Source organism: Rissa tridactyla, chromosome 2 (assembly GCF_028500815.1).
Source record: "Rissa tridactyla isolate bRisTri1 chromosome 2, bRisTri1.patW.cur.20221130, whole genome shotgun sequence".
Taxonomy (NCBI): domain Eukaryota; kingdom Metazoa; phylum Chordata; class Aves; order Charadriiformes; family Laridae; genus Rissa; species Rissa tridactyla.
In genome coordinates this window covers 35,392,541-35,408,554 of record NC_071467.1, presented here as the reverse complement: position 1 = coordinate 35,408,554, position 16,014 = coordinate 35,392,541, and the positions used below count along the sequence as shown (strand labels likewise).

The 16,014-nt window shown below is 41.1% G+C and overlaps 1 protein-coding gene across 7 annotated transcripts in view; it reads right to left on the bottom strand.

Moving 5' to 3' along the window:
• STAU2 (staufen double-stranded RNA binding protein 2) overlaps positions 1–16,014 on the bottom strand; it is a 170,466-nt gene that overhangs the window by 67,952 nt on the left and 86,500 nt on the right. For all 7 annotated transcript variants that reach the window (XM_054190269.1, XM_054190272.1, XM_054190276.1 and 4 more), the window contains one exon: positions 13,775–14,082. In XM_054190269.1, the coding sequence (XP_054046244.1) occupies positions 13,775–14,082 (308 nt within the window). The remainder of the gene's footprint in view (positions 1–13,774; positions 14,083–16,014) is intronic.

Here is a 16,014-nt window from a genome sequence, read left to right as displayed (position 1 = left end):
TCAGGAAACATTTTTCTTCCTTTAGCTTCCCGGTGAAACGCCTGTCTTTTCCATATTGGCCTTTTATCTTCCTCTTTCTGTTGCTCATCTACTGATAGTCGTGTCAACTACTAAAAAAAAAATTAAACAATCCTGTTTGTTTGAGCTCAAATTCTGTTTCACGCATATTTATTGGGGAAGAAATACTTCTGGCGTGAAAATAAATTAAATATACTTGCCCATTTCAACCATTTTCTCAAAGCCAATATTAAGAGCTTTCGCAGTGTAGCATTCTGTACTTAAATGCGTGAACCCTTGTAGTATCCATAGAGCTTTCCTAACAAATAATAGTCTCTTCAGACATGGAGCAGCATGAGAGAGAGTCCGAATGCCACTTTGCATTCTTACTACCTGTTTTACAATTCCATGTATTTTCTTTGTGGAAGTAGAACAGGAATACAGTGAAAATGAAAAAATAAAACTTGGGGAAAATCCCCATTGTACCAACAAAGTCTTTTACGAAAAGTTGGAGCATAGATACAAAAAACAAGACCAAGATGAAAAAAAAAATTGTCCCAGATGAAAAAATAAAGACATATAACAAAAAAATTTTCAAAAAATCAGAAAAAAAGCGTTGAATCAAACTGTTTCCTGCAATGCTGGAGTTCCTTGATGTAGTGCTATTACTAAATATAGTATTTTACTAATCTCAGCAGGGAGCTGGCTAACTGCATGCCCGTCAGATGTTTTTAATGGTCACCCCCTGTGGAACAAATCTAAGGAGTCCATGAAAAACACCCACATTTAAAAAAGCCCCCTTGCTAGATCATTAAGGAAAGATAAAGGCCTGTACATTCGGATGTGATATATAACACAATCATTGTGTCAAGAAAACATATGTTTGATTAGCGCGCCTCAGGTTCATCAATCGCTGTGTCTGCTTCACAGCGGTGGGCAAAGTTTCCACCGTAGCTACTGCACGGAAGGGTAAAGACGCTCGGTAGCTTAAAGACTGACAGTTCAGCCGTAAATCTTGAGCTAGTCCAACATGCTCCTCTCTTACAGAGTTTCAATAGCAGCTGTAGCATAATCTTAAATCTTCGTTGAAATACAGTCCTCGGGTTTAGACTAAGAAATCGGCCATTACTCTACCATAAATTGGGAACAAGGAGCAGACTAAAGGCATTGTCACAGGTTACTGCCGTAGCATTTTATGTTCCTGACTACAGTAAGGCAGACACTTGACATCTATAAAGACATGTGAGGTACAAATAACAGTGAAAACACTTACTTGATACAGTTCCTAAAGAAAATATATAAAATATCTGCAAAATGCAAAACAAGTTTATCATCTGAGCCAAAGAAGCTTGTACATCCTTTTTTTCATGCCATTTAGATATCCTCTGAATTCAGAGCTCCTCTTTCAGTGATGCTGGAGATCTGGAAAGTTTGGCCACATACTGCGCTCAGTCAAGCTCCATCCTACCTCTGGATATGATGTTTGGTTCTAATTAAGGGAAAATTAGCTAACACCACTGCTGTCGCAGCAGCGTACAGGATAGTCAGTACAGTAAGGTGCTTACTGTTTACCTTCCATCTGTTAAACCTTAACCCTCTATGTATTTATAAAGACAATGTTCCTGTGGAGCCCACGCAAAGTGAGCAACCGTATTTTCAATGTCCTGGATGCAAGGGTGCAAAGACACCTGTTTGTCCGATAGAGAAGCTGAAACAAGGAGACGAGACACAGCTTTCTATAAAAAGTGACACTTAGGTTGAAGAGCACCTTGCCACCCTGTTCACTTCCTCTATTCTATCACTACGATATGTATTATTTTGTAGACATCGTAAAGAGCAGTTTAACTACAGTGATCTAAAACACTGAATGCAATCTCCCCCCCCACGAATAAGAAAAACATGATAAAAAATTAATAAATTAATTATTCAGACAATAAAACACTGCAAAGCCCTACAAAATAACATTAGTTAAACCTGACGTGTTTTTTGCAGAAACAGCTTGTCTGCTTTTGATCCGTTCACCCATAATTGTTCAGGTTAAGTACTGTATTTTCAGGGAGAGAGGTTGAAATTAATTTTATAATTCACAGTCAAAGGAAATATGAAAACCTGTTTTCATCGTATGCCCTAAAAAAAGGAGGGGAATGAGGCAGTTTGTGTTCTGCTAATAAAGTACCCAGAGGACGAGCATGGTAGGGAGCATTTGTGGAGGAGCCTGTGTCGCGCGTATCGTCCTGAACAACTGACTAAAGGGAAAGAGGAACTTGGTTAGTTTGGAGAAAGAAAATAGTCCAGGTTTAAAATCACTTTCTAGCAAAAGCATCAGTGGAAATACGTTTTCACGTATACGTGAAATACGCTCTTTTTCATTATGAAGGTTGTCACCGGAGCGAAGAGCGAAGCAAGCATTAACTGTTCTCTGTTTACAAACCGCGTGTGAAAGCCCCAAACGCCGCACTAATAAAGAGGGAACAGGATCACTGTGAAATTGCAAGTACAAAACCATCTGCCTGAGTTTGCTGAAAAGTCTGATGCTGATACAGACGCTGTTTTTGTGCACTAACCGAGATATAGGGCAGTATGCGGAAAGAACCACCCTTTAATTAAAACAAGAAACAATCCTTTCACTTCTGAAAACTATCCTGCTTCATTGTGCTCCCAATTCTGAACGTGACTGAAGGAGACGACAGCCAAAAAAACCTGTGAAAGCCTCGGCTTAAGTCATAGTGAGAGGAATAAACTGTAACTCGCCTCTTTTCTCCTCCTTCACCTTTTCTTGTTGCTTCTCTTTTTAAGGGTTTTCACTTGAGACCTGAGTTCTCTTGTTATAATTAAAGCTAAACCCCAGTCTGCTCCCAATTCACCATCGCACCTTCACATTTTTGCCAGCTGAAACTTCCAGTCTTTCAAAGGCTTGGCTGTATTCCAAGCCCAGGTCCGTAGCTAAGTTATCAAGTCACGTTAGGATTTACTTAGACAGATTTTGGCAGGCAAGGCGGCCCGGTGCGTTTAGTGCTGGCTGCAGTATTTTGAGAGATCCTGACAGCTTTTAAACTTTCTCACACGTAAACCCCCTAAATTCTAGAATTGGTTATGAAAATATAAGTCACATTTTTTCCATGGACCGAGTAACGTGGAGGGATATGTGGGAGGATTTTAATGGTTATTTGCAAGACGATGAGGAGAAAAGCTAAAATGTTACCAAGGTGACATCCACACCACACCTGGGGACCCACGCAACGCCATGAGTCAGTTATTCTCCATTTACCTTCTTTCCTTTTAGAAACTGAAACAAAAAAGCAGCACCTGGCTGTTTCTGGAGGCAACGAAGAGCTAAACTTCAGCAGCACTTGAATAAAGGGCTTTCTTCCTTGTAAGAGGCAGAGAGGTTACGATGGCCAGAACAGAAGAAAGCTAGTTTAGACAGATTTCTGGCCAGAAGCCACATAGTTGGAGACCTCGTGTCAGAAAATTTACTGCCCCTTGTAGCTAGAATTGCATTTGTTTTCCTAATTCTGCATGCTCTTAAATTAATCCCGAAACATTCTTCCTGCAGCAACCATTACTTCCTGCAGTATGCTCTGTGAAAGAACATGCTAGGTTTCCAAACTTACGTATCTTCCTTCATAGAAACTGATACGAGAATGATTCTTATGGCTATCTTTTTGCAGAATGACTACCACTATGTTGACTTCCTTTGAGGTCAAAAATAGGGTAATATGGACTAGATGGTCTATAGTCAGCAGAAACATTTCTGAAATAAATGGAAACTAATAAAACCACTGCTTGTAGATCTACTCTGGGTCACTGCCATCAACTGTGGTACTACCTACCTTCTCTCTGAAGTTAGTCAATTAAAAAACCTTATAAAACAGAATGCAATGAAGTCCAGGTGCCTCGATTTTTACGTGAAGCTCTCTCAAGAACTATTCTTGCTATCAGCTTGTTCTGTTTTATCTCTCCCTCTATTTCACATTCCCAGTGTGTTTTCTTGCTTTTGGCTAGTCATGTATAAATTAGGGTTTGAAGACCTTGATAACGCAGCCATTTGATTTCAAGCTGATTTTCAGCATAGCAGTAGGACACCTGCAAGTTTCTGAGAGCCAGGCAAGGACTCTCAGTTAACAGGTTGCCTGGAGTTGTGCAAATCACAGATGCCGCTAAAATTATCGATAAAATCCTGACTGACCCGCTGCCCTGCTTCTTTCCTTGTTAATGTGTATTACCTTCACCACAAAAATACCAGCTGTCTGGAATAAATGGGGAAGTTCTGTAGCAAATAACCTGATAAAAAAGTGTAAATTTTCTTCAGAGCACAAAGACGGTAAGTTCACACGGATAAAAAGAGTTCTCCGATTTCCTGACTTCTGCCCAGTGGTACACAACTGTAAAGATGCCAGTGAAGTGTAGAAAGCTGTACTGATTTTGGCTGGGATGGAGCTAATTTTCTTCAGACCAGCTTGTATAGTGCTATGTTTTGGATCTTTGATCAAAACAGCTTCGTTAGCAGTGCTCACACAACATCAAGACCTTTTCTGCATCTCACACTGCCCCACCTGCGAAGCGAGCAGGCTTGGGGTAGGCAAGAAGCTGGGAGGGGACACAGGCGGGACAGCTGACCCCAACTGACCAAAGGGATATTCAATACTGTGTCATGCTCAGCAACAAAAGCCGGGGGAAGATGGAGGAAGGGGGAGGTTTGGAGTTACAGCATTTGTCTTCCCAGGTAACCATTATGCATCATGGAGCTCTGCTCTCCTGGAGATGGCTGAACACCTGCCTGATGATGGTAAGCACTGAATGAATCCCTTATTTTGCTTTGCTTGTGCATGCAGCTTTGCTTTACCTATGGAATTCTCTTTATCTCAATCCACGAGTTTTCACAGTTTTACCCTTCCTATTCTCTCCTCCATCCCCACTGGCCAGGGCAAGCAAGCGAGCGGCTGAGCTTCCTCACGGGGATAACCCATAACAGTCCTTTCTGGCAGCCCACGTGGGATATGAGGAGTTCAAGATAGTGACAGATTTGATCAGAGTATGCTAGTCCAAATTTATAGCTGTTTAGCAACTAATTGGCAGGCTCCTGTGCTCGCCACGGGGCTTGCTTGCTTTGCTGTATATTAAAGTCTAGTACTTGTTAGGGCTGCGTTTTGCTTCTGCTGTTTCCTGTACTCCTTATCATCCTATAGAATATCTGATATTATCCTGCTGATAACAGCAATGGGCTGGCAGATGGCCAGGACGTTCCTGCTGCTCCTGGGCTGCTGTACTGGGCAGGCTGGAACTCAGGTCCAAGGGACTGTGACCGTGGATATGTCCACTCTGGAGCAGGCATATCCAGAAGCGTATGTGGCCACGGAGTAGTCCGTGCCAGAGCAGATACATCCCTGAAGGAACTATGGCCTGTGGGTAAGGTAACATTGGAGCAGGTAAAACCCTAAGGGACAGTGGCCTGTGGATAAGCCCATGCTGCAGAAGGGGCAAGGGGAAGAGTCCATTGAAACGTTAAATCCTACAGCCTAGTCCAAAGGGACGAGGAGAGGAGACTGTAATGGGAATACCACTTAATTATTGTAACCCATGATTTGCGTCGCATTTTATAGGAAATACTACAAGCAGGAACCACCTAAACCAGCAGAGGACAAGCCTCACAACAAGTAACGGAAGTGCAGCAGTGACCAAACCTGAGATGAATTTGGTGACAAGTAACTCCACACAACACACTACCTCTCCTGTCCCGAGCAACTACCATAACAGATGGAGCCCAAGTCACGGACTAAATGAACTCAATGGACATTTGTGGACTTTTTAAGAGGTGGCCCATAGACTAAAGGAATGATACCTGCGTATGTATCAGAGAACAGCAAGGGCGGGGTGGTTAATGAGGATCTATTGGTAGTATGGGGCCTGAGCATGATGTAAATGTTATGGAATAAGGGGTGGAGAGTATAATGGTTTTGGCTGGGAAGGAGCTAATTTTCTTCTGAGCAGCTTGTATGGTGCTATGTTTTGGATTTGTGACCAAAACGGCATTATTAGCACACCTATGTTTTAGCTACTGCTGAGTAGCGCTCACACAGCACCAAGGCCTCTTCCGCTTCTCACGCTGCCCCACCAGCGAGCAGGCTGTGGGTGGCCAAGAAGGTGGGAGGGGACACAGCCAGGAGAGCTGACCCCAACTGACCAAAGGGGATGTCCCACACCACATGACATCATGCTCAGCAATAAAAGCAGGGGAAAAGAAAGAAGGGGGAGAACATTCAGAGTTATGGTGTCTGTCTTCCCAAGTAACCATTATGCGTGATGGAGCCCTGCTTTCCTGGAGATGGCTGAACACCTGCCTGCCGATGGGAAGCAGTGAATGAATTCCTTGTTCTGCTTTGCTTGTGTGCGTGGCTTTGCCTTTATCTCAACCCATGAGTTTTCTCACCCTTGCCCTTCTGATTCTTTCCCTCATCCCACCTCGGGGTAGCGACCGAGCAGATGTGTCGGGCTTAAGCTGCTCACCAGGGTTAACCCACAAGAAAAATCTCTGGTAATTTGAACATCAGGCAATAGTTTGGAAACTGGTGAAAGTACAAACTTCACATTAGGGGAAAAAAAAAAAAGTGTCCAGAAGAGACAGAAACTGAGATAATGAGGACTTTGTCAACCATTTCTACAGGTGTTTATACTCCCTGTGGGTGAGAGACAAAGATTGCTGTTGAGATTATCGTACGTACGTGCCACTGAGTACGGCATAGTACAAACACACAGGAAGACGATGCCCTTCTGCAAAAGGCCGGATTTCAGTACTTTGAGTGACGACAGAGCACAATGTCATTCCACACATCATGTTACAGAAACTGATGTGAGCAATGAGCAGGTACAGCGCTTGACTGTGACTCAAGGCACCAGGACAGGAACCAAAAGCCCAGTTCCACAGCTTGTTTTGCAGAAGCAGGTATTGATAACCCATGGCAACACAGCCACCCTTGAGCTACTTCAAGGGGTTTCATGAATACTTATTTTTAAATATAAACTCCCACTGCCCTTGGAGTGTTAGCATTAAGGTGAATCAGCTGATCACAGTTCCCTCTGGGCCTGACCGTACACTACTATATTACAACACTTTTACTAATATTTGCAGTCTGGTCAATCCTGCTGGGAAAGAAGTCTCCAATGCCTTGCTGGGAGGGGTGTGGGGGTGGCTAGATGCACGGTTATAGACACAGAATTATAAGGGGGTTTGATCTCAAATGTGGATGAAGCAAGATTTGCTTTAATAGCCTTATTTCAAAAGTATTCTCTAACATTATTCTACAAACACTTTCACTTTTTAATATCCTAATTTTTCCTGATTTTTGGAGATAAGATCTTCAAAGAAGCATTTATATAGAAACAGTTTCCTGACATAGCCTTTAAATCCATTTTACATTAATGATGCCAGGAAGCCTGATGTCATAATTGCAAAAGCTTCCAATAATTATTGTTTGATTTTTCTAATTTGAACAAGTTATGAGACTTCTGTACTCCCCACAACTAGCCCATTTGCTGGGATTCCAGTCCCAAGCCGACACGGGCCACAAACCTTTATGCAGCCGACACGTTCAAGGACAGAACAGTATCATCTGGGTTTACATTCTAGTTTTTTAGCACTTGCTACACTGTCCCTCACTGGTTTTGGCTGGAGACTTGCTAAAACATACCTTCTGATTCATTCATCTTTGAATGAATCAAAACTTTCAGTTTTGAAAATACACTCTCTTTGACAAGTGACATTATAGTTACAACTATATTCATTATAATAAATTCACTGCATGGAACCCTTTCCCCCAAAACACAATAGAAGTTTACTTTTTTTTTTTTTCTCAAAAGTGATCTGGGGGAATCTGAAGAAAATCACATCAGCTGTTCATGACTCATACGAGACGGTTTGTTGTTTGTCCAGTTTACCACAGCTTGGCTGCATTTCACGCCTAAATAAATGATCACTTGAACACAATCACCACAAAACGATTAAACTTCTAACTACAATTTTTGTAGTGTAGGCTCAGTAGATAACTATTGAGGAAGAGTAGAGGTGAATGACATAGTGGGGGGCCACTTTACACAAAGCAGTGAGTAACGAGAAAGGCTGAAAGAAGCAAAGAGAAGTTGCTGCTTCTATCCTGAGAGAGGAATGAAAATGAAAACAACAACAACAAAAAAAGAAGATCGTCTGTTGTAAAAACTGAGACAGGACATTTGGGATGGGAAGGTAGTCTATAGTCCATCAGAGACCCAGAGACAGGAAATGCCCACTGATTTTCTGGGAAACCACGGAAACTTCATTTTAACGTGCTGCTTCAAAGCCCTCTATTGAAGCTTTCACCTCCATCACTGCATTCTTGTTAGTCTGTTTTCATTTCTTCCCATCGGCTTCCTCAGCAGGGAGATTCTGCTGAGAATGAGATGCAATGCCGAGCATTTCTAAGAATGCACTTCTACTCAACAGAACGATAAAAAAAGTCTCATAATTCCCTTTACTGTAGCTATTTGAATCTGGAGTCAATGAGGAATGCTTGGGGTTTTTTGCCTGCTTGTTTTTCTCCCTAACCTTGCAATCCGTACCAATGAATTCTTGCAATTTTCAAAGCTAATTCAGAGGTTTGTGTTCTGCAAGAGCTCAAAAGACTGGTAAATTTCTTGCTATAGCTGCCTTCTCCTTATTTATCATGGCTTTTTTTGTGAATGTGACAAGTTTATGGAAAATTTTGGAGAGCAGTCCTGTTGCCCAAATCCATAACCGGTGTGTCACTCAGAGATATAACAATTTGTACAAGTAAATGATCTGGCCTTTGTTTTCCAGTCCTAGAGTTATACTGAAGATTATCAAAAAGAAATATCCTGCTGTGCTGGCAAAGACTGATGAAATTTCAATTGAAAAAAGTCCTGCTTGCTGTGGCAAGAGAAAAAGGTAGACGAAAAGGAATAAGATGTTGCTTTTACTGAGGTAAAAACCAGCTTCAGAGGTAAGAAAGAAGGGCAATAGCTAATGTCAAGACTTCCAGGGAGCTCTTGCAAGTTAAGTATGGATATTTCTCTGGGTCATGTAACGAACAAGAACTAACGAAAGGAAAGCTGCCTCCATCTAGTGAAGTCCAATGAATTTTAATTTAACTAAGCAAGCAACATTTCTTAATCATAAGCTGCTTTGGAAAAGAACTTTTGAATTGAAATTATTATTTCAGCCATCATCAATGAGTTGGCATACTTGGACACAAAATGTTAACGAAGGAAGATAAAGGATACTGCATCAAATTTCAAGATGTGGAAGTTGTGATGATAATAATTTATATTTCAATTATTTTCTTCAGTCTTAACCCGGAATCCCTCACTCATTCCTTTTGTATTAAAAACTTCCACTGAACTCAAATCCGATTTTCATGACTGTGTCTAGGAGATTTGTTGCAGAAAGGGTTTCAGGCCCAAACTCTTCATCATTAAGAAGACCAAGAACTCTTCAACCATCATGAACACTGTCAACAAGTTCTGACAGCGAATTTAATATTGGTCAAAGAAATCTCAGGTAAAAGCAGAGTTGGGATTCACAAACCTTCGCAAACTCAGGTGGGATGGATGCGAAGGTCACCCACCGTCCTTTCCTTGGGAAGCCAGGCGCCTGTTCTGTGGTGCTGCGCTCGTCAGCAGCCACAGCCAAATCAGAGACCAGGGAACGGTCACAGCATGGCCTAAGCTACGACCGACGGCTGCTTCACACACTACGCCGAGCCCGAAGAAGCCAGACTTGCCCCTTTTTTGCCCTTCCTGCCAGTGACTACATCCTTCAGCAAAAGCGGTGAGAAGACACCGACGGAAGTCCCGTTATCGCTCACATGCGAATGAGAACCCACAGCACGCGAGGACATGTCTGCACCCGACAACACAGTACAGGGCAGAAGTCTCAACGGTGTGACTGACTGTAGGCAATGAGTTCACTGTGTGGGGCAACAGGCCCAAATTTGCAAAACACTACGTAGGGTGCCCAGGCTTACAAGTGAACTGGAAGTCCAGTACCTAATCTGCACAGGTGTTTATGAAAATCCCAAGAAGCATCTATCTTTTTAGATTATTTTACACCTCTAAATTACTTGCTATTAGCATCCTGTGACAATTTTGAAAATGGTATTTATGTGCTTTTTAAAGTTTAACCCGCTCCAAGAAACTTGCAATTACATACAGATCAGACCAAAACTATAGCTCTTTCCTTCAAATTTACTGAGGGATGAATTTCCCTGAAATTTTCCTCCCTTACGTATCTCAGTAGTGAGATCCAGGCACTCCTAATTCCACGTCCAACAAAGCAAAACGAGTGTATGTTTTGTTCAAAGCCACTGTAGGGAAAGGTTTGAGCTCAGTGTCAACCCTCGTGCAAAGTGTGGAAACTTAGTTTAGGCCCACCTCTGCCGACAATTCCGAACCACGCGCTGACGTGTATATGCCACAAGTAAACCTGACTTTAGAGCATCCAGCAGGACCTCTCCTGTGTGTGCAGTCACTTAGAAACGTATGCCTGCGCTACTGGTTGGGGAAATGAGAACCATTTAGAAATGCCCAACAATAAAACATTTAAATCTATCAATGTATAAAATGAAACAGTTAACCACCAAACAAATGCGGAGGGGGGGTGGGGGGGAGAAGGTATAAATTGGGTAACCATTGCAACCAAAGGAATACATCACGTAGAAACTATATCCTGTGTGAAGTTTTATTATGTAGCCGCTACGGAGAAAAAGTTAAGATCTCTAAGTCCTGCCAACGCAGCAAGCCAAGTGCGGCCACAGCCACGCATGGGGACTGATTGCGGGCACTCAATCGTGGCTTTGTAAATTTTACGATCTTTGCTTCATGGAAACTCCCAGCGGAATTTCCTACTGGACTACCTGCAACTCAGTAAAACCTGGAGGCCCAAATTATTCATGTGTAAACAGCTTCTCTAAATGTTTCCATTTACACAAACTCTCTGAATAATTTACTGCACTTAAACGGTCAGCAAAAATAACTGTAACTTTCCTAATCTAGTTACAAAACAATGGACAAAATACCACATAGTCACTTAAAAATAACAATTTTAACGAAGCTGAATTTTCTTTTAAATAATCTCTGGGCAAAGTCTGCAAAACAAGTAACTGGTAGATTGCATTCATAAATATGAAGCAAGCACTAAAAATGCTTTATTCAGAGTATGTAAAGGCTTGCTTGAAGTATTTGTGTTTAATTATCACTGGTAATTTGAAGCCCGAGCTTTGAAAGTATCCAAGCTAAACACCTGTTTTTCAGTGACACTGAGCTGCTGCTTATGAATTACAAATATCTTTAGAATAATAAGCCATAAAACATAAAAATGTCAACTTTTAGTACTTTTCCATACATTGGTCCCAGTAACTCTTAATATTAAGGGCTTACAATAGAACATGGCTGAGATCATATACAAACAGTTTAGAAGAATGTAAATTAAATAACCACATTTTAAAGATGTGTCCCCTGCAGCTAAAGAAGTTCAAAAAAACATTCAAATAAGCAAATAACATTTTTTTTACATTTACAAATGAAACATCATATGAGTATTTATTGATCTTTTTAAAAAATTCAAAAATACATTGTAACAGAACAGAATGTATACGTTCTTCAATGAAAGACAAAACTATGGTTATCATCCGGACCAGAATACAAATACATGCTAACAATTTAAAAATCATTTTTGGGTCATTCAGGAAACACGAAACAAGCTAGCTGTTTGCAAATGCAGTAGTTTTCTACTTAGTAAATATGCCTGAGAAAGTTAACCTGTAAAGAAGTCAGCTTTTTAAACTCTTAAACACAAAGAGCTTTCTAGGCTGAAATGGTGAAGAGACCTGTGATATGCACCTGACAGGCCACCGAGCCATTTCCCACAGAGATTCTGTTCACTGCGCTACCTCGGCTCAGCCACCCAGCAGTGGCAGAGTTTCACATCAACACCAGGCTTAGTCAAGCGAGGTGTTAAAAAGCGTGCTAAGGCGGTGTAAAACCATCAGTTACATACGCAGCGGGCAGATGTTAATAATCGAGATTCTCTACCAAACTTCTCCGTCTGTGTCAGGGCCAAGTAAAAAGTAGTAGTCTAGTTTACGGATGAAACTCAAGGTACTCAAGGTAACTTTTTGGCTCAAGGTAAGACCCTTTAAAAACAATTTCTACATAAGCATCTAGAATCAAAGCATGAAAAAAACCCAGGACAAACACAACTAACCATTTTACAGGAACCACATACTGTAGGCAAGTAGGAATCAAAACAGTAACATAAATTGTGTATTGGTTCTATGAAAATAAAGTGTTACTAGTAGACACAAGCAATCTGACAAGATGTGAAAGTGAGCAGTGAAGACTTCACGGATTGAATTTCTTTTCATTGGAATTCATCTGTTTCTACTGCAGGCAGGTAACAAATGGAACTCAGGAAAACTGAATTCCTTTTAGCAGCTTAACTCTACTACGGTGAGGCTTAGGCTTTTACCGTTTCTTGCAGTAAGAGACATTCAAACTAATGAATCAAAAATGACATTTTAAAAATGAAGACCAAAAGAAAGCTGAATGTACATTTTAGACAGAAACAGCATTAGGTCAAAGCCACAACTGGTGATATCCGATGTACGCAAATGTAATTTAACTATGCTGCTTATGCCAACAGAACATCTGACACTATTTCTCGAATTCTAGCAGCCTCTTTTAAATCACTTTCAACAACTGCATACTTTGTAAATTACATGGGCTTTGATGAAAAAAATCATTATCAGGCATGCAAAAATTCTAACAGAAACCTCCCATTTCCAGAATTTAGTTACATGATCAAATTACATATGCTAGAACATATGAAACCAACTTTTCAAATGGAGCAAATTCAGAACTCTGAAAAGGAAGAAAAAAACAACAAAAACCTCTGACAGGCAAAAGAATATTTCTACATAGCTGGTCCTATCCTCCGATGGTGCAACACAGTAAAATGAGCTACTATCCATATATATGTGTAATTTTGCATGTAATGGTGATTGGGAAGAGGCTTCCTTTTCCCATCTTCCACGCTGCAGAAATGACTGGATGTACTACAGAGGCCGTCACTGCGCTATGAAATGTAGGGCATTTGCCATTGCTGGATACAGGTCATCAGCGCTGAAGGACTCATGTGCTGACCCAGCGCAGGACATCTTACATTCTCTAGTATTGACTGCGATGTCAAAAACATTCTGCACTGCTCTGACACCAGGTCTGCTCCTAGGCTGCACCTTCTGATCAAAGCGTTGTTCTGCAGGTTACAACTAAGAGGTGCAGGGTGGGAAGCAGAGTAACGGCTTTCACGACCCGGCCCAGAAGGCAAAACGCAAAGTTAAGGTGGTGCATCAGCACATTCTGGATCAGAGCCCAAGAGAGAAACCAACGCCAGAGCAGTATGTAAAGCTTCTAATGCCAAGAGGTGAAGACTCTCAAAGAAGTGCAAGTAAAAAGCATGATTTAAGCCTGTAATTATTTAAGGAGAATAAACAAAGGAGAGAAAGATGGCCTGCAGTAAGGTGAATGGAGGAGGAAGGAACAAAAAAAGAGAAGGAGGGACATGTACATTGGTGCAGGGTTGTATCTCCTGGACCCAGAAACTGCCTTGGACACCAGCTAATTTTACAATATAAGTTAAATGCATGCCCACATTCAAGAGGGCAAGAGTGAAACCTTGATGGCAATGCTATGATTCTGGCTGAAGAGCTTCATTTTCCCCTTCCCATACCTGAAAGCCTTGAATCCTTGCCAAATACTCCAGCTGTTTTGAAGGCTGCACTGCAGAACAGGGGGAAGCAGGAGATATTCCTTTTAGACCTATGGCTTCGGCAGTTGGGGACGTTCCGTTCATGAGAAGTTCCCTGGCGATCGTAGCTGTGCTATTTGTTGTAGGAGATATGCTGAAGAAAGAGCTAGAAGTCTGGCTCATTTCTTTGGGCGACAAATAGCTTACAGTGGTACCAGGGGCTGATTTGTTGCGGCTTGCTTCCATCTCTTGATAAACATCAGGAGAGAGATGGAGTATTCCCTTTGGCGCTGAAAAGAAAAACAAAGATCATTCTCATTACTCCAGAATGGGTTTGACGCGTAGACAATTTTCATTAACATATTTTGCAGTGGAAAACAAGGTAAGCATTTAGAAGCAGTATCTTTTTTTTACAGTAACCGTAAATGAAGTTACATAATTTATTTAGAAACAAAGCAGATCTGATGTGCCCCTCTTCTCCCTGTTCCCCCACTCTTTTTAAGAAGGTACAAACCGAGACTTTAAAAATGTGGCTGGCACAGAATACGCCACATGAAGAAATGAGGTTTGGAGATCTACAAACTACGAAGAACAGCTGCTATTTCAAAATAGTAGCAGGATCGTTATTTCACTGCAATCTTCTGCCTCCTACCTGATACAATAATTTAGGCTGTTATTTCACAAATAATTTAAACTAGCCTATGTCAGTGCTGTTGCCACCAGAAAGTAGTTCTTTCCTCTCCCACCTACAGCTGCTGTTTGTACTCTCCAGCTGGGCTATGGCTTGTGCCAGCACCAGCACCTGTAGGACCACGCAGTGATGCTCATCACGAGCTGTTGGAGGCAAAAGAAGGGCAGGACAGCTTCTTGCGGTAGCAGCACTGCCTCAAGTGCTGGCTTTAAGTGTTTGATGAATTAAAACAGCAGCCTGTGCTTAAATAACCTTAAATTGCCCTGCAGCCACATCGTTACTGTGCTAATGACTCTTATGTGACTGACCACTCTTCAATGAAGAGGAATTTACTTATTTATTTATTTGGCTGCATATATGGCATCCTATTGTCTGCAAATAGCTACTTGTCTTGGACAACATTTATACTGGACAAGGAACGCATGCATGTGACATCCTTAATACCAACAGGAGTTAGTGTAAACAGGAAAAAAATCTACATTTATTTATGTGCATTACTTTTAAATATTTCCAGTGACATGTAAATTAGGGATAATTTGTCTACATTTCAAAATTTTTAATATGTTTTTAGAAAGCATCTCAACCCTAAACCTGCCTGAAAACAAGAGTACATACTTGATCAGTTTTGATGATATTCCTGTGTGTGGAAATGTGCGGAATTAAGGCTGAAGTTTGCTAGTTTTCATATACATGAAGCATAGGTTGGAAACCTGAGCACCCAGTTTGCTGATGTAAGAGGAACACCTCTTTCTTATTATTAATAAATTGAAAAATGATCTTGAAATGTGTAATTTCATATTAATAACATACTTTAATCTTCTAGCATATATCTGAAAATAACATGGGTGAACCTGAGCCATATGGCATTTCATTCTAGGGTTGATAAACCTGTTTGTTAACTGACTTAGTAATCCCAAAGGGTTCAATATTTAATTCATTTGCAGTACATATTAAATTAATCTCAGAATGTAGAACAAATTCAAAGAAGTGAAGAAATTCCAGTTACCTAAAAAAAGGATTTTAATCCTACTAGTGCAGTAGTATTTTTAAATAAAATGTCTACCACAAGGAGAAGACTCAAAAAAATATTACCAGTAATTAATATCCTCATTTTCAACTACATGGTGAAAATGGAACTTCCTTACTGCTGACTCTGCAAACTGCTTACAGGTGAATCTTTTAATCGATTTACTCACACATTTGGCTTTTAAATTAATATTGCTTTCAGAAAGCTGGAACATCAGCTTATACTATTCATAAAGATGGATCTATTATTCACCTGATTTCTCACCCCACCTGCCTTCACGGCGCTGGGGAGCCTGGCTGGAACCTGAACTCTTAAGTTCAAAGGTGTTTTACTAGGGCTTACAACCAGCTCCAAAGCCAGTGGACCGTGCGCTGAACTCTAGAGCTAAGCACAAATTCAACACAATGCTACTGGTAAGGATGGAGAGGCCAAGGTCCCTAAAATTTCTTTTCTCCATTCGGGACAATTTAGAATATAACCTTATAGATAACAAGAACTGTGTAA